The 23,230-nt window shown below is 36.5% G+C and overlaps 5 protein-coding genes across 6 annotated transcripts; 2 read left to right on the top strand and 3 right to left on the bottom strand.

The window, feature by feature from the left end:
• Positions 1-225: 225 nt before the first annotated feature.
• On the bottom strand, positions 226-5,287 carry MFL1 (Mitochondrial substrate carrier family protein). Its single transcript, XM_088815774.1, has one exon. The coding sequence runs from the start codon at positions 5,181-5,183 to the stop codon at positions 3,972-3,974; it is 1,212 nt and encodes a 403-aa protein (XP_088671900.1). The 5' UTR covers positions 5,184-5,287; the 3' UTR covers positions 226-3,971.
• A 527-nt stretch (positions 5,288-5,814) lies between these two features.
• On the top strand, positions 5,815-8,604 carry LOC105950761 (glycine-rich RNA-binding protein RZ1A-like). 2 transcript variants are annotated; one of them, XM_088815773.1, is made up of 5 exons: positions 5,834-5,954; positions 6,752-6,868; positions 7,325-7,557; positions 7,658-8,228; positions 8,341-8,604. In XM_088815773.1, the coding sequence occupies exons 3-4, from the start codon at positions 7,540-7,542 to the stop codon at positions 8,210-8,212; spliced, it is 573 nt and encodes a 190-aa protein (XP_088671899.1). In that variant the 5' UTR covers positions 5,834-5,954; positions 6,752-6,868; positions 7,325-7,539; the 3' UTR covers positions 8,213-8,228; positions 8,341-8,604. The 2 variants fall into 2 exon arrangements, with proteins under 2 accessions (XP_012829581.2, XP_088671899.1); XM_012974127.2 differs by lacking the exon at positions 7,325-7,557 and having other exon boundaries at positions 5,815-5,954.
• A 258-nt stretch (positions 8,605-8,862) lies between these two features.
• LOC105950760 (U-box domain-containing protein 28) lies at positions 8,863-10,402 on the bottom strand. The gene has a single exon (XM_012974126.2). It carries the CDS (start codon positions 10,250-10,252, stop codon positions 9,011-9,013), a length of 1,242 nt encoding a protein of 413 aa, XP_012829580.2. The 5' UTR covers positions 10,253-10,402; the 3' UTR covers positions 8,863-9,010.
• A 4,055-nt stretch (positions 10,403-14,457) lies between these two features.
• LOC105950706 (protein IDA-LIKE 5) lies at positions 14,458-14,820 on the top strand. Its single transcript, XM_012974078.2, has one exon. It carries the CDS (start codon positions 14,515-14,517, stop codon positions 14,779-14,781), a length of 267 nt encoding a protein of 88 aa, XP_012829532.2. The 5' UTR covers positions 14,458-14,514; the 3' UTR covers positions 14,782-14,820.
• Positions 14,821-16,663: 1,843 nt separating this feature from the next.
• LOC105950745 (Regulator of chromosome condensation (RCC1) family with FYVE zinc finger domain-containing protein) lies at positions 16,664-22,762 on the bottom strand. Its single transcript, XM_012974110.2, has 9 exons — positions 22,328-22,762; positions 21,488-21,574; positions 20,948-21,037; positions 20,766-20,852; positions 20,534-20,656; positions 18,093-20,201; positions 17,849-17,995; positions 17,182-17,621; positions 16,664-17,073 (listed from the first exon to the last, which is right to left on the bottom strand). Exons 1-9 carry the CDS (start codon positions 22,376-22,378, stop codon positions 16,914-16,916), a joined length of 3,294 nt encoding a protein of 1,097 aa, XP_012829564.2. The 5' UTR covers positions 22,379-22,762; the 3' UTR covers positions 16,664-16,913.
• Between the last annotated feature and the right edge of the window lie 468 nt (positions 22,763-23,230).

The raw sequence follows: 23,230 nt of genomic DNA, 5'->3' as shown, positions 1-23,230 counted from the left end.
TTTCGTATGTTGATTAGAATTCGGGTCTATTTTATGCTAAAACTACTTATACTTTCAAACCCAATTTATTGATAAATTGTTTTGCCATTTTGACCTGATATTTTTATGGATTAGATGTGCCTGCATTCAAAACTGATAATATATGATTCATCACATTCATTTGTTTACGTGTATATATTATACGTACAAATACTGAAATATATACACATTCTGCACACATTAATATAGCATATCAAATTCCGTTGAGACATAGTAAAACTCTTTTACCCAATCACAAATTACAAACGTTACATCAGTCAATATGATACACACTGGCATCATCTCCATGTGCAGAAACTATCAAACAGCTACACTCAATTTGATTAACCAACTTAAAACATGATTTCTTGTCAGCAAAAAAAATTAAAAAATTCCGCCAACTCGCACACAACTGATCTGCAATTGCATAAACACCGTCGCTATCCTTTTTCTATCAAGAATCACTACACATAAAAGAGGTTAAACAAGGAATAAAAATAATCAGAAATGCATAATAATAGTTTTCGATGCCCTCAGTTCTTAAAAATTATTATCACAGACACATATACGGTAACATCTAGCAGTGATTCCATCGTAGCCAGTCCCACATCATCAAACGGCTCGACCATAAAGTTTACCGGTCAATAATAATAATAATAATAATAATAATAATAATAATAACAACAACAACAGCAACAACAACAGTAGTCACTGATAATCAAGAAGAAGAAGAAGAAGAAGCAGCAGCAGCAGCAGCAGCAGGAGACAAGTTACGATGATGGGGAGGCTACCGAATGGAAACCAAAGCTACCAGTAATATATCTGTGTGTCTAATCATCATCAGGCATCATTACAAAATACGAACACACATTTTATCGTTTAAAAAGTAACGAAAGTATGTTTAACAACAAACTTAGGCCTCGTTTGGTTGCCAAGATAAAATTGAATAATCTAATGAAACCAAATTGTATTATTGAAGCTTGGAAGATCCAATAAAAAACATGTGTAAAAAGATGATAACATGACAAAATTATTGGGGATACCAAACATCAAACAAAATCCCATTACTTAGTTAATCACGGCTAATCTCCCCTACCAAACGAGGCCTTACAATACTAATGCACATACATTTCAATTAAGTAACTAAAAGCCCTCAGTTCTAGAAGCAGTTTAAGGCTACCAACATTTGCCGAGGCAACTTTCAGCACTCACATGCTGTAGATATTAATAAACAAAAGGCTGCGATTATAGCGATAGCAAGTTCAACGAACTTTCAAACAAGGTCAACTGCAAATAAACAGTTGTTAAATAAAAGGGTAAATTACAGTTTGCCACCCCCCAAGGAAATTGGGTGCCTCGACAAATGGCAACCAGTTAAACTGCGTAATATACATCATTGGGCACTACATCTCTACATTATATACAAACACAGATGACAATCGAAAACCAGCAAATGAACAGAAAGCATCAAGTTAATTTGATCCTCAAGAAACATGTAATACCTTTTTATAAATTGCATCCAAAAACACAACAATCGGAAATAAAATACTGAATGAACCCAACAATCTTTTCGAAGATAATATTAATCAAAAGAATCTGCATAAACTTCCTTCATAAAATGCCATTACAATTTGTAAATTCGAAACTTTATTTTAGAAGTAAAATTTGGCAGAGAGGCGAACTCAATTTGCATTTTGCACAGAGACAAACAATTTTCAGCGCTGAGCAGAAAGTTAGCAAATTTATGAAACTATGTACAAAAGTCAACACGACAAAAATCGAAATGATGAAATTCACTCAAAAAATTAAAATTGAAAATTACTTTAAAAAAAAAAAAAGGATTATAAATAAAAAGGCCCTCAGATCTCATAGCTTTTAACGGATCATAAGCGGCTGTTGGATTAGATTCATCAGAAGCCTTTCACACACCGCCATGGACAACCAACCAACTTCGCAGCGGCGGCGGAGGCTGATTATTCCGGCGGTGCGCAAAAGCTAGTGATGAATCCATAACCATCGTGCCACCTCAATGTGTATATTTTTCCATCATCGGGCGTTTTACAGAACAAATTACAGCTGAAAACATATATAAATTTCAGAAATGAAAACGGAAAATTTGTAAATTATCGAGAGATCTGTAGATGTAAACGAGCGGCTGAATGAATTTACAGAGAGCAATTGCTTTGATGCTAGGGTTTGATCGAAATTTATATTAATTTATTTGGTGGGCTGACCCCAAATAGTTGTTAGAGAATATTCCAATTGTAAATAACGGGCGAAGCCCTGTTTATAAAAAATACTCAAGCCCAATCAATCAGAAGATTTGTTAAACCTGGCCCTAGGTGTGAAAATCTGAAGGGTTGAATCGGAATTAATGTTTTGGAAAAAAATATAATTAATTTTTCATAATTGAAAAGTTATTTTAAAATCCATTGGAGAAACCGGAAAAATCGAATATTGGAATTTCGAAAATTGGAACAGTAAAACGTAGGGTAAAAAATTACAGACACCCTAAGGTGAGGTTGATTCAAGAAAAAAACCCTCATTTTTCTATAATTACATCCACACCCTTAAATGTGTAGATTTCTTACATTTAACACTTTTTTAGGGGTAGATTTTAGAAATTTACTAACTGCAGGGGCTGGATGTAATTTCTCAAAATAAGGGTTTTTTGGTAATTGCATTTTACCTCAGGTAGGTGGTTATAATTTACCTTAAAATGTATTCCAAAATCGGAATTTGTTTGGACAAAATACATTGGAATGCATAGTTTCTATTGTTTTAGTTGCTTTCAATATAACATACATAATAATATTGATGTTATAAGTGTGTGATTAGGAAATATATCGGAATTCGAAAATTAAAATCAGATCTAAAATCAGAATGTTATATCAAATATGTATCCAAATTCCACTAAAAAACAATCCAAAAACAATGCGAAGTTGGAACTTCCGGAATTCGAGATGAAAAATGTTCTAACATCGGAAATATTTTGATTGAAATCGACAAAGTTCAAAAATTCAGCATCAAATCCAATGATATAAAGAAAGTAGATTACATTATTTAGAAAATTTTGCTGAGTAATGCTGCAGATGGCCGAGCCAAAAACCCTATAGAAAAATCACAACCATGCAAGAGTAGTAAGGCTGTGTTTAAAACTAGAGGTTGTATCAAATGATCAGTTAAAAAATCTTGAACCACAAAACGTGTCGTCGAATACGAGAAACAAAAAGAGAACGAAGCTGTGGCATTGGCTGAAGGATCAAGAAAGCAAACAGGGTTCACGTTTACTTGCTTAAACCAATTAGCAAATGTACAACATTCGATAATATAACCAAATACCAACACTTATCCCCATCTCTGTCTCTTAAAACCTTTCAATTTCTTCGAATACTACTCCATTAATCATAAATTAAAAAAAAAAAAAAGAAGTTCGTAAATTTCAGAGCAGAACTCAGACACAAGTATCTCCGAAACCGCTGATGTACGGTATCTACAATATCATCACCATTTCCACTTAATATTCACTCATGTAATTATTCAAGATGCGTTTAAATCACACAAAAACGGAAACACTTCCTAAGGCCTAAGCTAATCAAGAAAGTTTCGATCCCTATATATCATGTACTAAGTTGTCGTTGCTCATCATCTCTCAACATAGTTACTAGCTATCCTCTTTCTTGTTCAGAAGAAAACAAAGACAGTGTTGGGAAAAATTCAGAGTTCAAATAATGCGCTTATTCAACATGGCAACGCTTCAAATTTGATAAACAGTTATGCATCATCGAACTATCCGTAATACTATTAGCTACAAAAAAACAATAAAACCAAGAGTCAAAACCGGTCGAATTACCTCAAAGCTGAAGATATCGAACCAAGTTTTCAGAAACATAATATTACAAATCAACCCCCTTCGAAAGACCGCAAAATCAACATAAATCCAAATTCTCCACTCATAATTCATCAGCTTTGTTCTTGATTGATGAATCAGAAGAACCCACCGATTCTTCAAGCTCCATCCTCTCGAGATACCGATTCAAAATCGTGAGCCGAGCAGTCTCGAACGCAAAGTAACCTATAGCCGAAAAGCATGCACTGTAAAAAACACGCGGCCCCATCCCTCGTGTGAACCCAACCCACCCTTCTTCCTTAAGTATCTGCTTCACCGTACACCGAACCCCACCATACATTTCAGCAGCAACTTTGTTCACAGCCTCACCATGCCCCTGAGTCATTAACCTAGTTTTCACCACATCCAAAGGTGTCGTCAAAGATGCCGATATCGCCCCTGCTAACGCGCCGCAGCAGACGCTCTGAAACGGCTCCAAATTCGCCTTCTGCGTCTCCCTTAATACCGCAGCTTTTAAATACTCGAACGACGAGTAGCTCAAAACGCCGGCGGGTAAGTTTCGGAGGAGTGTAGCGCTGTAGCCGGCGTATAGACCTAAGAAACCGTCCTTCTCGAGAATACGCAGCACTACTTCCCACGATCTTCCCTTTGCGCCGGCCTGCATTCGCTGAGTGATTAACTCCTTCGGCACCATAATTGCTGACGAGACGATGTTACCCATCGCACCGGCAGTTGGCGGGATTAAGAGAACCGGATAGTTGCCGATTTGAGAGAGGATCGACTTGCCGAACTCGCACGTGCCAAAGTAGACGGCGGAGGAGAAAGTCGATCCGACGATGACGGCGGAGACGCCGCTGTAGAACCCGAGGACTCCTCTGCTCTGGAACGTTTTGACGACGACATCGAACGCGCCCTTGTAAATCTCCGACGCGCCTTTGGTCTGGAGCTTGGTTTTGATCGTGTCGAGTGGGTGGAGGCAGACGTAGGTGAATGCACCGGCAATGCCGCCGGCGCCGGCGCCGATGAGCGCCCTCTCGAGAACGGAGAGCTTCTTGAACAGCGCGTGGACGGCGGGGGAGCCTCGGGTGGCTGGTTTGAGCCAATTGCGGGGTTTCTCCGAGGGTTTGGTGTGTTCGTGATTGGAGATGGTGGTGGATGAGAAATTGAGTCGATTTTTTTTACGATTGGGGGTGAAGGAATGGGGAATTGGGGTTGAAATGAGGGTATTGAGATGGTTGAACGTTGAATTGAAGTCGGTGAGAGTGTGTGAATTTGGAGAGAGAAGGATTAGAGATTTGCGAGTTGGAGTTTCCATTGGAGGTGGGTTTTTGAGTTTTTTCTGTGTTTGAATTGGGTGCAGAGCTGCCGACAAAAGGGGGTGATTGTTTGGAGGTGAGATTGGGCTTACTTAGGATATGTTTGGATACAGATATTCAATCAATCAGCTTTTCTGGACCAGGCCCATTTCAATTGATAAATATTTATATTATTTATTTTATTTTTAAAATAGCATCAAATATAAAATTAACAAATTGATAATAGTTTTAACAAATTTTTTAAAAATTTGAAAATTTTCTATTATCATAAAATTTATTTCATATATTTTTAATTTATGAACCTTACTTTTAAACAATTAATTAATTAACGGAATTTAAGATAAGATTAATCATACTAAAATAGTATATAATTGTGATAACTTAAGTATACAATTAAGTTATGAAAAGTTCAATTCTTGAATAAACCAGAGCTCCTTTTATTTTAATTTTAATTTTTGTAAATTTTTTAAAATTAATCTACTTTAAAATAAAATTCAATAAAAATATTTAATTAATCATATTTTAGTTTATTTAATACACCTCCTTGTAGAAAATAAAATAAAATAAAATATATAATAGAAAGAAAAAAGGAAAAAATCTGCTTATCGGAGACTCCTATAGAAATATATGAAAATACGAGGGTGTGTTTGTAATTTGGAGGAACTTACAAGCGAATATAGAACTAGGGTTTTTCGAAGCTAAAGCCTCAAAGGAGAAGCTGCTCGACTCACTTTTTTTCTGGGGCCAACTGTTTCTTGCTATAGAACTCGGTATTTACTCTTCTTCTTCTTATTCCTGTTCGCCGATTAACTGCGCTTCTCCTTGTTTGCTTTTTTTAAACTGAAATTCAGTGTTGTTTCTTCATTCCGATTCCGTTAGCAATTTTATCTTTTAATTGAATTGAAAGGTGGGATAAATTAGGGTTCTTTCTGCTGAAGTATGTAGGATGTAGATAAAACCTAATTGAATTTGTGCCGTTTATTTGTGTGTAAATTTTCTTAATTTCCGTCTTTGTTTTCTTAAATTAAACTTTTTATGTGATGTTACAGTCTGAAGCTTTGAGAAATAGTTGCATTTAAATTTATTTATTTAACTTTCTCATATACTGTATCTCAGTTTGAATGAAATAGCATGTGTAATTATAAACTGTAACTATGTATCTATGGGTAAAAGTTTGTTATCCTTTTTCGATTAATTTGCGAACATATTCATCGCCATATGGATGTGTTAAATGAAGAAAAGATGGATCTTTTTTTGTTACTCGATATACACTTCACTTAGTGTAGCATTATTTGATCGTATCCTGTACGTTATAGTTCTTGTTGATCTTTAGTGTGCTACTCGTTTCTGATCTACAGACTAATCGGTGACAATGAGAAAAAGGAGTGGATAAAAAAAAGTTTTAGCTTTGGTTTAAGGGCTTAGTACTAATAATTATTAGCTGATAGCCAAGTTGTGGCAAACAACTAGAACAATATGTACTCATCTTTTCTGTTTACGCGAATTTGTTGTGTTTTTTCAAGGCATATGTATCAGTTTTATTTATTTGTTTAGTTCTTGTCGACAGTTGAATATGGCGGAGGCAGATGAGTACCGTTGCTTTATTGGGAATTTATCATGGACCACATCCGACAGGGGTTTAAAGCAGGCATTCGAGAAGTTTGGCCATCTTGTGGAGGCAAAGGTATAATATGAATATCAGTCTTACTTAAAATCTTCGTTGCTCTGATGAGGTTTTTAATCAATCCTCCAGTCGCTCTTTGTTTATTGGTATCATTGAAGTATTGTTCTTGTGTTCTTATTTTCTAATATAATGGGACTTCTTTGCTTGTTTTGTATATGACCTCGGATTCCTTTTTTCTTTTCTTTTTTTTGTCACGAGGAGTTGGAAAACTTGTATTTGTTTAGGAGGTTTCTTGAGCATCATTGAGCAGGCTCTGGTTTAGACGTAAAAGATTCATGCGTTTTTGTTGCATAATTAAAACGACTCTTAAGATATGACAACTGTAGATCCTAGTCAGATAGTCAAGTTGTTAGCTTTCAACATATATAATAATTCATTTACTGAGTTTGACCTGTCTTGAAATTTCCTCCATTCTTTTAAATTTCAAAAGTTGTATTTATCGAGTGCTGGGTGCAGGAAAATGGGATATCTGTTCTCTGTTCTTGCCAAACGTTGTGTAATCTGTTAAATTGTGTACTGTTGAAAGGAAAGAAAAAGAGGTCCACAAGGGTTGATGATTCCTGATTGTTAAGTATATATGACGTTTGAAGTTCTTCGTATGTGATATTTCGAAAAAGATGGTTCTTTCAAAAGATTATATTCGGTGAACTGGGGTAAATGAGTTAGCTGGAATGATGATGCGTAACAAGGTTTTATCCCCCAATTTCCTACAAGATACGTCACGTATTTATTAAATGTTTCTCCCATGTATCTGATCTCTGATGATTCTTGAATTTCAACATTGGTCAGGTTGTGCTCGACAAGTTTTCAGGCCGCTCGCGTGGTTTCGGCTTCGTTTCATTCGAAGAAGAGAAAGCTATGGAAGAAGCCATCGAAGCAATGAACGGAATGGATTTAGACGGAAGGTCAATTACTGTCGATAAAGCCCAGCCCAACCAGGGCGGCGGCGGTGGTGGTAGAGACCGTGATGGTGGTGACAGAGACCGCGATAGTGGCCGTGACCGCGATAGGGGTCGTGACCGCGACAGAGGTGGCGGCGGTGGTGGGCGTGGCTCCGGTGGTGACTGTTTCAAATGTGGAAAGCCGGGGCATTTTGCTAGGGAGTGCCCCTCCGGCGAAGGGGCCAGAGGTGGAGGAGGAGGTAGTAGGTACGGTGGAAGGGATGACAAATACGGTGGTGGTGGTGGGAGCCGCCATGGCCCTGATCGTAATGGAGATAGAGATAGAGATAGAGATAGGTATGGCAGCAGCGGTGGTGGTGGTGGTGGACGGAGCAGAGACTCTGGTGGTGGTCGTAGTGATAAGTATAGCCGTGATCGATCTGGGCCATACGAGCGTCGGTAGTTTATGTTCATGATAGGTATGTTAAATCTTTTCTTTTTAATTATTATTATTATTTGTGATAATAATATATACAATGCATTTCACTACATTGTAGATCGATTTCTGAGACGGCGTATTGCATTTTGCAGGTGCTGCATTAATGATATTTTACGAGTGTGGAGGACTACTACTACAAGATCTCGGTGCTTTCGTATTTTGACATCTTTCCTCCTAAACTAAGTTTATTCGACTCTCCTAAACTAAGTTTGTTCAATTATGTACTTGGATCTTTTACAATTTCGAACTTCGTTATCCTTGTTTTCATTACTGATTAGTTCTTGTTTGTCTAATGTTCTTCTAGCTTGTCCATTTTCAAACAATCAATGTTATTTCTTAAGCAAATCTCTTTTAAACTTGTTTAGCATCATCATTGTATAACAGGTTTAAAACATTACCGTGTATAATAGAAGCATATACTAAGGCCTCGTTTGGTTGAGTAGACTAGTCAGGATTAACTAAATAAATGGACTTTATTTGATGCTTGATAATTCGGATTAACTAAATAATTGAACTTTATTTGATGCTTTTTTTTTTGTTGGACTTTATTTGATGCTTGATAATTCGATCTGTAAATATTATGTTATCTTTGCTACCAAACGAGGCTTAATAGATTTGTAATGCAAAAAATTATCATTTCTTTTTTAGAACATTTACAAATATGAATTTCTTTTGTGGTTACCTACCAAACTGTGTGTTTTTTATACGTCTAAAAAATTAAAATCATGACAAAAAAAAGAATTATGAAATTTGTTAGTCAAATTAATAGGGCGTAATGTGGGTGGTCCTCGTCTCGTAAGGAGCCAAATTCGACTTGGAATTCTTCGCCCCCAAAACTTTGACCAATTCACCGCACATCTGCTTTGCGTTAGCCGAACAGTCACTCTGCATTACGAGTAGTACCTTGGTCAATCCGTTGACCAGCCTCACTTTCTCCTGAGCCACACGATCCCTTGCCAAGCAACACACGCTCCACAGCACAGTTATACCGTGCTCCGTCGCCACACCGGAACACTTCATCAGCCTCTTCACAATCTCCACCACACATTTCCCGTCTTCGCAGATTGCACCCCTCCCCTCCGTACACGTGGCGATGGTCTCTAGCATCGCGAGTGCCTTTTCGACGACTCCCCGAACCGGAGCGGAGTAGTCCGAACCGGAGAGGATTTCCCCTATTGTTCTCACTGTACCGAACCGGATCAGCTCCTTCTTCACCAGCCTGGTGGTTGAGATCGCGATTAGAGCTGACAGGCTGGCTTCTACTGCGGATGTATCGATCTCTACGGTGGATAAAATGTACAGTTCGTACAGTAGCCCTGGTTTTTCTGCGATTTTGCGATGAGATTCGGGTTTAATTACCGCGATCATCTCCAAAATCTTCGCTGATTGCACCTTCGATTTGGTGTTTCCTTTCTGCAAAACCATGGCGAGCGAAGATAAACAGTCTCCACCGTCGCCGCTCTTCAAAATCAGATCCGCCAATCTCTGCGCCACTCCATTCTCCGGCGAGATCAAATCCAAAATCTCGACAATCATCTCACAGATTCGAATTTCATCGGAATTCGCGAGGACCTCCACCAATTTCGAAACGGCGGCGTCCGAGTGCGCGACGAAGAAATTCAAATTCTCCTTCGAAGCGGTCACGAAACCGATCACCTTCTCCAGTGAGTCGGCGTCGAATTCGCCGGCGCCGACGATCTCAGCCGCTTGCTGCTTGGGGATACACGACGTAGGCGACGCCTGTGTGACGTCGGCGTGGGAGAGCCAGAGCTGAATGAGGCGGCGGAGGGTGAGATTGGGGGTTGTGTGGGTGGAGAGCAGCGTCTGCATGGTGGCGGGGCAGGTGTTGTGGCCGAGGGCGAGCCACTTCTCGATTGAGCTCCGATCGTATGTGACGCCGGTGCAGAGACTCACCGGAGAATTCATCACGTCCATGGAAATAGGGCACCGGAAAAGGCTAGGTACAGTAACGTACAATTCCTGCCTCCTCTTTTCTCTTGCCATTTTTCGTCTGTTTATCTAACGGGGGAATTAAAGGGAGATTTATATAAAAAGAGTAAAAGACAGAGTCAAAGTAGGGTAGAGAGGTGACGTCGTTTTGGTCAATATTTGCAAAATGGATTTTCATTTCAAAATAATTAAAATATTTGGCGTTTATTTATTAATGTCTAATTAGATTGATTTTGGCCTTTGGGTGATAATTACTTATATTAAAAGTTAAAACCAGACAAAAGAATCCCCAATTTCAAGTGGCGCTGGGGCCCACGCGTTGAAGAAATTTATGGTACATTTGCATGAAATTCATGCATGGATTTAGGTAAAGTCAAACCTCATTTTGCACAATTTCGAATGTTTATTCTTTGGTTTTCACTATGATTGTGATTAAATATATATATATATATATGTAAGTGGGGAATTGTTTATTCGAATAAAATTAGTTCTTACTGAATTTCTGCATGATGACCTGGAAAAAAGTAGAAGCTAAACATAAATACATAATAGACGAATTCGTGGTTACAGTGGTAGAGCCAGTATAGAGTCGGGGCCGATGCCCCTTATCTTTTCTTAAATTTCTATTATTTTAACGATCCCTTAGAAATTTTTGGAATCCTAGATCCAAGAAATCGAACCGAAGCACATCCCACCAAAACGATGGACACGATCGCCACAAAATCTTCAAAAAATATATATATAAATCAGAAATAAATGGTCGAATAATCCCAAGAAATGGGGACAAAATATAATGCAGGTAGGTCGTTAAAAATTAGGCATATATAAACATAATACATTCTATGGTGCAAAGACTGTTTATAGCACTTTGAAAAGCTATTGATGAAGCAATTAACTATAGGAACATATTCATGTAACTAATTAATTTAATTCATCTTTTAGAAGCAATTCATCTTTTACACGTATTTTGTATATGTGTGTGTATATATTATTGTTATTATTATTACTACTGTTTTCTTATGTACTGTTGAAGAACGTGTAAAAGCAGGTAGGAAAATGAGAAATTCAAAACATGTACTAACTAGTTTGAATTAATATATATGTATGTGTTTGGAATAATTGACTAACGTTATGTATATATTATTATTAATATTGTGATGTGGAAAAGGACAAGGATAACCAAACACGATTTTGTAGTTGCTTCTTTATAATCTGCAACAAACGTTGACCTGACCAACTAATTTATTGATATAAGTAGTCATTTTGAATTGGTCCAACACTTTGTAGTGTTGTGTTTGATTAGGGAAGGGAATTAGGTAAAAATAAATTAAACATATGTACATGTATTAAATTAATTGGAGTTCTATAAAATTGAAATTGGTTCTTGTTCAATTCAATGAATTATATATTCAATTTTAATGATGATGATATTATTGTGAGCTGAAAAATTAGATTATGATATTGGGCTCCAAATAATAGAAAGGGCTATAGAATTTTCTTTAGGCCCGAATAAAGATCCAAGGTCATTAGGAAAGCCCAGATGAAATTCAGTTTAAAATAGTATGGGCAAGGGAGGGAATTGTAATGAAATTTCTGATTTTCACCGATCTCGATCCGAATTCTGATTTCTCCAAAATATTTGGATCGGGATTAGAATATATATGAGATTCCAATTTTCGATTCCATTTTTTTCTGAATATTACACTTAAAATATCAATATTATTATGTTTTTTATATTTTGGGTGACCAAAAATAGGAAACTTTTGAATTTACCGATTTCGGTCCGAAAATTTTCAATTTTGGAACAAATTTTTCCGTTCCAATTTTCGAAAAATATCGTAATTTTTTCGAAAAGGCTAATTCCGATCTGATCCGTCCGATTTACACCCCTAAGTACTGGAGTTGTTGTTTTTTTTTTTTTTCTAAAAAAAGGTGTTATTTCGTAATGCTTAAAAACTTCCATTTTTATTAATTTAGCAAAAATAAATTAATAATCTGATGCATTTTTAAGCACATAACCACCTTAATGGTAAGTTTTTAGGGGAAAAATACTGAAAACTGGAAATAGGGTATTTTTGCAAGCAAAAAGAACATGAATAGTTGTTTTGACCATAATAGTAAATATGGAATCCTTGAATGCAATAAACTTGAAATTGTACTTTTGAACTAGCTACAAGTGCTTATTTATTTAAAAAAAAAACCTCAAGTGTGAAATAAATTACATAAAATATGAAATAGTGGAACCCACATGGGTGATAAATAATTCTTGCTTCACATAAATAAGTCAATAACTCGACAGCCTTCAACTACAACAATCTATTTTATATTTTCTTCATCTTTCCAAAGTCTAAAACCAAATCAATTTCGGAATATCTCTTACAAAACTAAGAATAAATAATTAATTGCTTGAATTATTATATACCTAAGTTCAACTACAATATTAATCAATTTTAGTATCTAATATTATAGCCAAGACAAATTGGTAAACTTAGAGAGAAATGTGCCATACAATTTTAATTATTAGTTTCTTTTTGTGACAATTTAACATAAATTTCACCATCTCTCTTCTTAAAGAGGGAAGAAAGAAGAACTTACAAATGAACTCCAAAGTAGTAACAAAAATGACCTAAACTAAGTACAACGACTTTGAATAGGTAACAAATTAAAGAAGGGTAAAAATAAAGGACAAGAAAAAATAAATCACCTTTCGTATTCATTTGGACTTAAATAAAATCGAACCGAGTCGATTACACGTTTGTTCAAACTTGTTCGAAATTTTTATGGAGCTTTCAAAGTCGTGTTTAAGTTTGTTTGATAAACAACTGTGTCAAGCTCGAATAAGTTGTAACCGAATCAAACACTGATCGAGATTGAGTCGTTAGATTTTTTCTCCATATCTATTAATTTTTTTTTAATCGAGTTTGTGCTACATCCAAGTTTCAGAGCTTATCGAATGAAAATTTATATTTAAATTCGTTTCACTATACTAACAAACCGAATTCAAACGGCCTTCTGGCAAAACTAGTTATTTGATTTGATTTTCGGAATTGTCAATTTAGGATAAAGTTAAAAAAAAAAAAAAAACCCCAATAATTTTAGTAATTATTTTTTCTTTTTTTCTTATTTTAAGAGAATGTGCATCATAAATGTTGAAGGGTGGAAGAGAAGATAAGATTGATAGATGAGTAGGGGGGAAAAGAAAAGAAAAAAGGGACCAAAATGTAAATAAGGGAAAAGACATATTTCCCCTATTTAAAAAAAGAACAATTTATGCTGCTAATAATAGTCGGCCATTTATTTCAAATGGGTCCACTTGCCCACCTAACATTTCAACATTGCACCTCTTTTTCCTCAGATATATCATATATATACATCTATCTATATTTTATTTCATTTTGTATATTATAATTTAATTAATTTATACATCCGTCCCACCATTTTGCATGTTACCATTTCTCATCCAAACAATTTTCCCTTAAGACCCGTTCAAACAATCAACATACCCCAACCCCTTATTTTTTGGGGCATTTCCTATGGTTCATTATTTTATTTTTCTTAAGTTAGGTATTCTTGAGTTTCACAATCTATACACACTCAAATAAAATTTTCAAACTAAAGTTACTACAAAATATTATCTTACAAGATGTATAGATCATTTTCGTTCCGGTAGATTTCGTCGTTCATGATAAATCACGTTTGTACCCTCAGTAATAAGATAATGTTTGGTTTCATTTTCGTCTCAGTCTTATTGTTTTCTCGAAAAACAGTTCCAAAAGTTTGTCTCTCCCTCATACATGATTTAACTGCTACAGTTAAAAAAATTGACTGCAGTAACAAAAAATATCACCTCAAATTATATACAAACTTTACTTTCGTTTTCAAATTGTTCTCTCAAAACATATTTCTCCCCCATAAAAATGAAAATAACTCCCAAAATAATGGCAAAGAACAAATTTCAGATGAAACACTTAATAAAAAAAAAGAAAAAAAAAAAAAGAGACACCATAAAAACATAGGGAAATAAGGAGTCAATGCCCCCATGTTGCACCTCAACTTTGTGTTCTTCCCTTACTACATAAACTTCAGACACAAGTTTCCCTTCTGTTTTTTCTTCATCTTTTTACATGGCCCACTTTTATTATTATTTAATCCACAAATTACCAAATATAATAAAATAAAATTAACCACCATTTCAACAAGTAAACACTATATACACTATTCCAACTGCAAACATCACCTTCCCACATTTCAAATCTCTCTCTCTGAATCTCTCCCCCCTTTCTCTCTCTCTCTCTCTCTAAACTTGAATTTCATCCATGGGGAAAAGAATTCAAATAACACACATTTCAATACTTCTTTTCTTGATCATATTTACAGCTTGTGATGAACATCATCATCATCATGTAAATTGTGCTAGGCACACACAATTTCTCAAAGTTAAGCCACAATCTAATAATAATCATGATTCCCCAAACCCTAATTTCTTGGGGTTTTTGCCGAAAGGCGTTCCTATTCCGCCTTCCGGCCCTTCCCAGAGGCACAACGCCATCGGCTTGGACGCAAGTGGGGCCCGCTCACCTTGAAGATCGAGTACTTTTCAAATATTAAATATATATATACATATTTATTAATTAGGAAAAAAAATGCTATTAATTATAGCTAGTTTTTTTTTTTTTTTTTTTTTTTTTTTACAATTTATTCTTCTTGAAATGGAAGATATATATATGGTGCTGTAAATGTGGGTTGTTTTTCAACCAGCAGCCCTTCTTGAGAGTTGATTATAATTACACAGGAAGTATTATATATATATATGTCAAAGATTATATATGCATGCACGAATATACATACATACTTTTTTTTTTAGATTCATTAAGATTAATATGAATGCATGTAATTGTGTTTATATATTTTTACACATGTAGATATGTTAATATCATGAATTCATGATCATGTTTCTTCATCTTCTACTTCAAAACATTTGTTTCATATTATTCGATTAATTAGTGACGTATGTTTTACGTCAATATGATGACTAAAATAATTAGTATGGACATTTAATAATATGAACTTAATATTTCTTAATTACTCAGCCGACAGACTGACAATAACAACAATTATTATTTTTTTTCAACTAATTAAAATTATTAATTCATTGGAGAATCTGGTTGTTGATCACGTTCATATTTTATTTGACGTCTACTAACTTGAACAGTCTTTTTTTCAATTAATATTTTTGAACTTTTTTGTCATAATATAATATAAAAAGGGAAAATATTGTTTCTCAACAATATATATATATATATATATATATATATATATATATATATATATATATATATATATATATATATATATATATATATATAATTAAAGGAAATAAAAGGAAGTCGATAACTTTTTAAAATCTGGAAATAGTTGATTAAGAGTTAACAAGTATAAACATAGAGTCTTGACAACTTCAATATTGTGATTAGGCATGTTTACAAGTGTACTTATTTTTAATAAAATAATATATAAATGATTGCACTTAAAATTAAAATTCTATTTTTTTCAAGTAATTAAGGATTATTCGGAAGATATAAGTCTAATATATTTATCTGATAAATTACGGCCACCCCTAAGTTATGGTGAAATTACGAAAACCTCCTTCCTGTTTGGGTAATTACAACCATCCCTCAACTATTTATTATTTTACAAAAATACCCCTCCAGAGGTAAATTTATGGATGTTAAATCGGTAAAACCGAACCGAAATTTTGGTACGCCGACATTTCATACCGTTTACCGAACTGAATATACGATTTGGTCCGGTAAATAACCGAATTACATAAATTTTATGGAAAATATTTAAAAGGAGAGGGATGACTGTAATTATCCAAACAAGAGGGTTTTTTTTTAATTTGGTCATAACTCAGGGAGGTAGCCGTTATTTGCCCTATTTTATACTATAAATTAGATAATAAAACACAAAAAGTCTAATTACTTCCAAGTCCTCTGCCGGCCAAACCTCTTTGATTTCAAACATTCTACCAAATGCTAAACCACTGTTAAGTGGATTTTCTTGTTATTAAGTCAACTACCAATTAATTAAGTAATTAACAACACTTATTGAGATCGATTTGGATTTTTGTACAAAATAAAAAAATCTAAGATCATAATATGTGTCTGTTGACTTATAAATAACAGATTGTCGTGCATTTTAAACTGCATTTTTGCACAAAACAAGTACAAACTAGAGAATATTCCATGAAATCTTAAAAAATTGTTGAATTTGACATCAAAGGGTAGACATGTAAACAAATTCATAGTTAAGGGAGTTGTTATAATTACACAAACATGAGGTATTTTTTTGTAATTTAACCTTACCTCAAAGGTGACGGTAATTTTTGTTCTCGTCTTTATTACAATTCGATAAGGCTTAGATGAACCTAATGAAGGTTGATTCCGAAAAACTCGAGCACACAAATTTTCGACATCAAGTGTAATAATAAGTAATATTTAAGAAGTAATATATACACACGATTACAATAAAAATCCACCCTCAGTAGATGAAATCTGGAAAAATGATAAATCTTTAATAAATAAAAAAAAAAAAAAAAAAATAAAAAAAAATAAATGGGTCTTATGTTTCTGCCAATTGCTCTGACAACTACTGCACATTATGCTCAGATGGAGGATTTTTCCAAATACCGTATATTTTTCGTTTTTTCTTTTACCTAAACTTGAGAAGAAGGTGAAAATCCACGTTCGGATCTCCGGGCAGCCTGACCGGAAACCGATGACTTATCCGATCCACGCACATTATACTTCTCGTAAACTTTTTCTCGATTCTCTGACCACCACGTCTCCGCTTGGTGTTCCCCAAATCTTCTCCGGCTGCACATTGTTAAAAAAAATAATAAAATAGATAATGATAAAATAAAAAATAAAAAAGTTCTTGTAACAAATTATAACACGTGTATAAAAATCTTAAAAAATTAACACCTGAATCGCACGCGTTTGAGATCTCTAGTTCCATCACGAAGGGCAACGAGTGTTATATACACGCCCGGTTCGTATTGTTCGATCCACTCAGATTCGATTTGTCCAGCATTAACCGGGACAACCGAGTTTCTCGAGTTCGATTCCGTTTCGTCTTCATGCGAAGGACCAGATTCTCTGTTTTCGAGATTCTCAGACAAGGTGGTCCTGTAAGACTGAGAATTATTTGCACCGCCATTAGAAAGTCTGGAATCAAAGCCATTGTTTGTTCCATTGGAGGTGCTCTCGTTTCTTACAGCAGCACTTCCGACCAATTCCGACGGACCCGAATCCGATCTTGAATCCGTTTCCCGTTTTGGTTCAAATCCATTTGGCATGTAAATTAGCTTCAGGCTTTCAGGGTCGTAAGCACCCGGCGGTAATCTCTCGGCCATGTCTTTGAGCTGAAATATTACAAATTCGTTTACGTTAAATTAATTTAATTGTCTTTCGAATGATAAAACGAGCAAGGAAAAAACAAAAAATGAATTGAAAATAAGCTTCAAAAAGGCAGTATGGAAAACAATGGCTATAGTTTGAAATTAAATGAGCATAAACACGAGAAAATTCAAATTTATTAGGTTATTGCGCAACAAAAATGCACATACGAATGCGAAACTCTGTATATAACCTGTGCCGTAAGCGACTTGATCACTTCTTTTGCGGCTTTACACTTTGCAGATTCCTCTGCAGCTAATGTCAATGCGTCCTGAGTTTTCTTTGCCGATTTCTGGAGCTCCGAGTCTTGCACTTCACATCGGTTTTTAAGGTTTTCAACCTAATCAATTTCATCATCAAAATAATTAATTAATTATAAACAAAATAAAAAAGAAAAATAATCGTATTTTCACGATTTTAGAACTCGAGGAATTTACCTGCACCCTCAACTTGTGCACTTCCTGATTCAAGAGCTCATTCGTCTTCTTCAAACTATCGTTAATACTTTTGGAGAACGACAGTCCAGATGTTGTAGGAACCGGGGTTGCGGATCGCGGAGGACTGGGTTTTCTCGAGAAGGGCGAAACGGACCTCGAGCTGACAGCCGAGGCTGTAAGAACCGGCTTCGGAACATTCCGCCGTAGATCTATAGCTGTAGACACAACAGCCTCCCTCAGCTGCAACAGTGACACTTGAGACGAACGTCCTAAAGAAAACGCGTCGCCTTTCTTCCCTTGTTTGGCCGCTTTATTATCCAACTGCTTGATCAAATCGAAGTTCGACAGCATTGCGGAGGATTTGACCAACCTTAAATCGGCCTTATCCAACCTGTCCTTGTTCTCGGCAGAAAGCCGAGGCAGGCCTGAGTTTCTTCTGTTGTGGGCCCCAGCTTCCGCCAATTTAGACAGTTTGGCGAAACAAGAATCACAAACACGGTACGGCTTGCTCGGACTGGGTGCCAACGCGGCGCGTGGTGCTTTTCTTGAGCTGCACGCGTGGCAGTGGACCAGGCCGCAGTTGTAGCAGTTGTGTCTCTTTCTTGTGAACCCGAAAGCTTGTCTACAAGCCGAGCACTGCGACTGTTCGGCGCCCGAAACCCATTTATGAAGACATATGGCGGAAGTGTAATTCGAGCCGCAGGCAATGAATTTGACGTGTCTGTCCTTTAAGGATTCGACCAGTGTGGGTGATTTCCTGTCTTCTATATCTCCATGGCCCAATCTCCCGTTCGCCCCCTTACCCCACGTGAAAACCTCGTTTCTCGATGTTAATACAGCCACGTGATAGGCACCGCAAGAGATTTCTTCGACGCATTCCTTCGCGAGACCGTCGTCCACTAGGCATGGCAGCTTCCCGTCGGAGTGAGGATTTCCGAGCTGGCCGTAGACTGTACTTCCCATAGTGAAAATCCGGCCCGACGTGGTCAACCCCACGGTCAAACTATGACCGCACGCGATCTTGTGGAAGTTGTACTCGATGAGTGCAGACACGCAAGTGGGCTTCAGTCTCGGTTCTTTGTCGCCGTGGCCGAGCCGATTTTTGTCGCCGTCGCCCCACGTGAACAATTTCCCCGAAGAAATACTCGCACTGGATTGAGTTACGATGACTTCGACCACAGCAGCAGTGTGCCACACGCCACACGCGACAGCAATTGTTCGCAACCCCATCAGAGAATCCACCTCCCTGGGATATGAAACATTTTCTCGATTTCCATGGCCCAATACGCCAAAGGTCCCGTCTCCGAAAGTGAAGAGCTGGCCCGTGGAAGTTATAAGGGCCGTGTGCCACGGCCCACAAGTGACTGTGGCAACTTGAAGCCCGTCGAGCGGGCCCGCTATTCTCTTGGGTATCCAGTGACTGACGTCGGTGCCATGGCCCAATAGCCCCGCGTAGTGGGTCCCGTCCCCCCAAGTGTAGAGCTCCCCTGCCATAGTGACCGCACACGTGTGAAACTCGCCGCACGCCACAAAGTCAACCCCGGTGAAAGTCAATGACTCGACGAGGCGGGGCTGGCTAACGTCCTTGCCTACGCCGTGGCCGAGCCGCCCGCCGGACTCCTCGCCCCAACTAAACACCTCGCCCTGCCTAGTCACCAGTGCGGCGTGGCGGACCCCACACGCCACGTGGTGCACGTCGAGGACCACGTTGCACTCCAACAGCCTAGGAAGAAGAACGTCGGCCCTCGTATCGACCGAGCTGGCGTTCTTCTCGGGCCCCACCTTGACGACGACACTCTCGCATATGACTTCGCCCCATATGTACACGTCGCCCAAGGCGTCGCAGTCGTCAGGTGCGGAGCCGTGACTGGACGTGCTGGGCGCGCTCGATACGCTGACGCGAAAAGCATCTGATCCAGATCCCTTCGCGTGCATGTTTGTTTGGTCTAAAGATGCATGTGACCTTTCGGAGTAGGCCAAAGTATCGGAGCGGTTGCTCTTTGGAGAAGCTATTGTGCTTGAACTGATTGATACCTCTGGCGAGGTGACTTCTCGTGTGGCACTGACGGAACTATTGCTTGGACTATTGGATGTCAAATCTCTATTGTCCTGAAAATAGTTAGTTGCAGACAGCTTAGAAGAAACCATTATTTACTATTAAATGTTTGTAAACTGAAACAAACGGACGGAAGTTCGTTTCAAGAAAAATGTTACGTCAATTTCTGTTTTCAGAATCGATCTCCTCTTTTAAATCACAATTATCGGTGTGCGTTCATTACAAATGTAAGTGGACATTAGTTCATATAAGTCATAGTTTAAAGAGAAATAAATTAATGAACAATGATCGTAGAAACTAAATAAAATTTAGTTTCAAATTTAAGAAACGAAACCCCAATAAATAAAATTTCAAATTACGCTACGAAGGTAGTAAAATAACTTACGTCGAAATAGAGTCCTCCGTCACTCCATCCATCAATTTTAGAACGCCCGGCTTGTCCAGATGATGATATCAATCCCCTAAGACCAGCTATCCAGATTTCCGCCTCGACTTTGTTCTTGCAGATCTTGTACCAATACAAGAGATCGATAAGTGTAATTTTTTAATATTTTTTTTTAATTAAAAAAAATCTAGTTTAAATACTATTGTCAAAATGAATTTGAATTATCACTGACCAGGTCGAGTGATCTTTTGCCGTTGTTATATATAAGAGAGAAGGACAAATACTCCTTTTCGGGGCGCAGATAGCGTTGAAAAACAGCCTGTGCAACAAGTTCACGAATAATCGTTGAAAGTCAAAAATAGAGATATATAAACATGATAAAGTATAGAATAATTGGTTGCTAAAAAATCTCACAGTTCTTTGTCCAGGGATTATTCTTGAAATCGAAGCTAATTTCAAACTTCTTTCACCGCTACTAGAAATCCAAATTATTGATGTCTCGTCCTACAATATTCAAAATCAAACAACCGTCGGCATTAAATTGAAGCGTAATCATTAATTCTAACAGAACGAATAACTGAAGTTACATACAAAGATTCGACTTATTTATCTGAATGATTATACGGTCATGGTGTAACTATTATCGATTTCATGACTCTTTAATCGATTTCCTATTTCATTTACCATCAAATTTGTTACCAATTACGATATGATTTAGTTTGGCCATTATTTTCATTCTAATTGTCATATTTCGCAACGTCGTAACGAGTTCATTTTCACGGGAATTTTCTGATATAACGTATCATACTCAAGAAACGGTAATTAGACACTGTTGTGAGCCGATCGATTCTATCCACATGATTTAATAAAAGAGCATAATGAAAGTAATCATTGTAAATAATAATAATAATAATAATAATAATAATAATAATAATAATAATACTGTCGCCTTACGTGAGAGAGTCGAAATGGATAAAACTTAGGCTTTCCCTTACGACCATACTTAAGTAGTTGAGCTCCCTTTTTTAGAGCTATCACTGCCTGCACATACCGAAAAAAAAAATCGCAATATAAACATTTTCATTTAAGAACAAAAATATTATATGCCATTTACCGTGGAAAGATAAACGAAAGAAAATTGAAATCTTTTCTACACGGGCAGTATTTATCCACACATCACTCATTTTGCAAGTCGATCGATAAATAAGCTCTGCATATTTTTAAGAAAATCAATAACTAAAAAAGCAACTTCGCCGCTGAATATTTAACAATCTTTCGATAATTTCAAGAAAAGCAAATAGGACTGATCGAGTTAATAAAAACCCCTCGTGTAAAAACATTAAACATATTCACACAACTATCTAAAAACTTAATCGCAATCGATCGCACCACGCACTACGTTACTTGCATTTGCTCACTGATAATCAGTTCCTCAATTTATTTATTATTTGAAAATCGATAAAATACACGAACAAACAAACACAAGATTTTCAAGCTACGGCCGATAATGGGTATAATTAAACCTTCGAATGCTTCGATTTTAGCAATCAATCCAATAATAATTCACTGTAATGAGTTTATGACCTAGGTGATAAATAAATACATTTCCTACATAAATTCCAAATCTACAGGCAAAATTTCAAACCAAATTCATCCGAAAATTCCGATCAGTTAATTATTTAGTAGAACAATAGAAAATCAATTATTTGATGAAATTACCTTAAAATTAGCATAAGCACTTGAATTAGTGTTATTAAAAAGTGTAAATAGAATGAATCGGAGAGGTAAAATTACCAGGTCGAAGTCACGGTGGGCATTACTACCGTAGCTAACAAGATCTGCCATTCCATGTGAAACGGTCAGCGCCGCACAACCACCGCCACCGCCACCGCCATTCAACTCCACTCATTATCACGCCACCACTCCACCTCCGCCGCGCACTACCATCCACACCGCCACCTAACTCCCCTCCTCCCCTTCCCGTTCAATTAACAGAATTAAGAATTTAATCTTCGAAGATCCAACACTTTTGAAGAAGAAGAAGAAGATGGTGGTGTGCGCGTACGAAGACGAGGAAGAAGAAGAAGAAGAAAATTAAGAATTAGGGACTACGGAGTCAAAGATGAGGAAAAAAGGCAGCATTTTGCAGCAATTCCTTTTATTTACCCGTGTGCTTCTGTGTAAATTAACGACTTTTTTTTTTCTTTTTTTTAATTTCCTTCTTTCCTTATTATTATTACTTTTTTATATTTATATATATATAGGACAAAATGCGCTTCAACACCTATAAATTTTCTATTTTTTGCAATATTGATTTTGTTGCACTTTGCCTCAAAAAACAATTTTCGATGGGTATTGTTCAGCAAAAATAACATTTTAATTGGGCAACGTGTAGAAGAATAGGGTTTTTAAGGGGCAACTTGCAACAAAAATAACTTTTAAAGGGACAACGTGCAAAAAAATAAAAAAAACACTCAATTCCGATTTTTAATCCATTGGAATTTTGCTACAGGGGTAATGTACAAAAAGTATAACATTTTGAAAGGGGTATTCACTTTTTAAAATTGTGGGGGGTAAAGTGCAAATTAAAAAAAATATAGGGGGTGACATGCAATTTGCCCATATATGTGTGCATATATATATATAGTTGTAACGCATAATATTTTGTGAGATTCTAAAAATTTTGCAGTATATTGT

The sequence above is a fragment of the Erythranthe guttata genome, chromosome 3 (genome assembly GCF_056151865.1).
Source record: "Erythranthe guttata isolate IM_541 chromosome 3, IM_541, whole genome shotgun sequence".
NCBI classification, from domain to species: domain Eukaryota; kingdom Viridiplantae; phylum Streptophyta; class Magnoliopsida; order Lamiales; family Phrymaceae; genus Erythranthe; species Erythranthe guttata.
The sequence above is the reverse complement of the archived record's forward strand: the minus strand, read 5'-3'. Positions and strand labels throughout refer to the sequence as shown.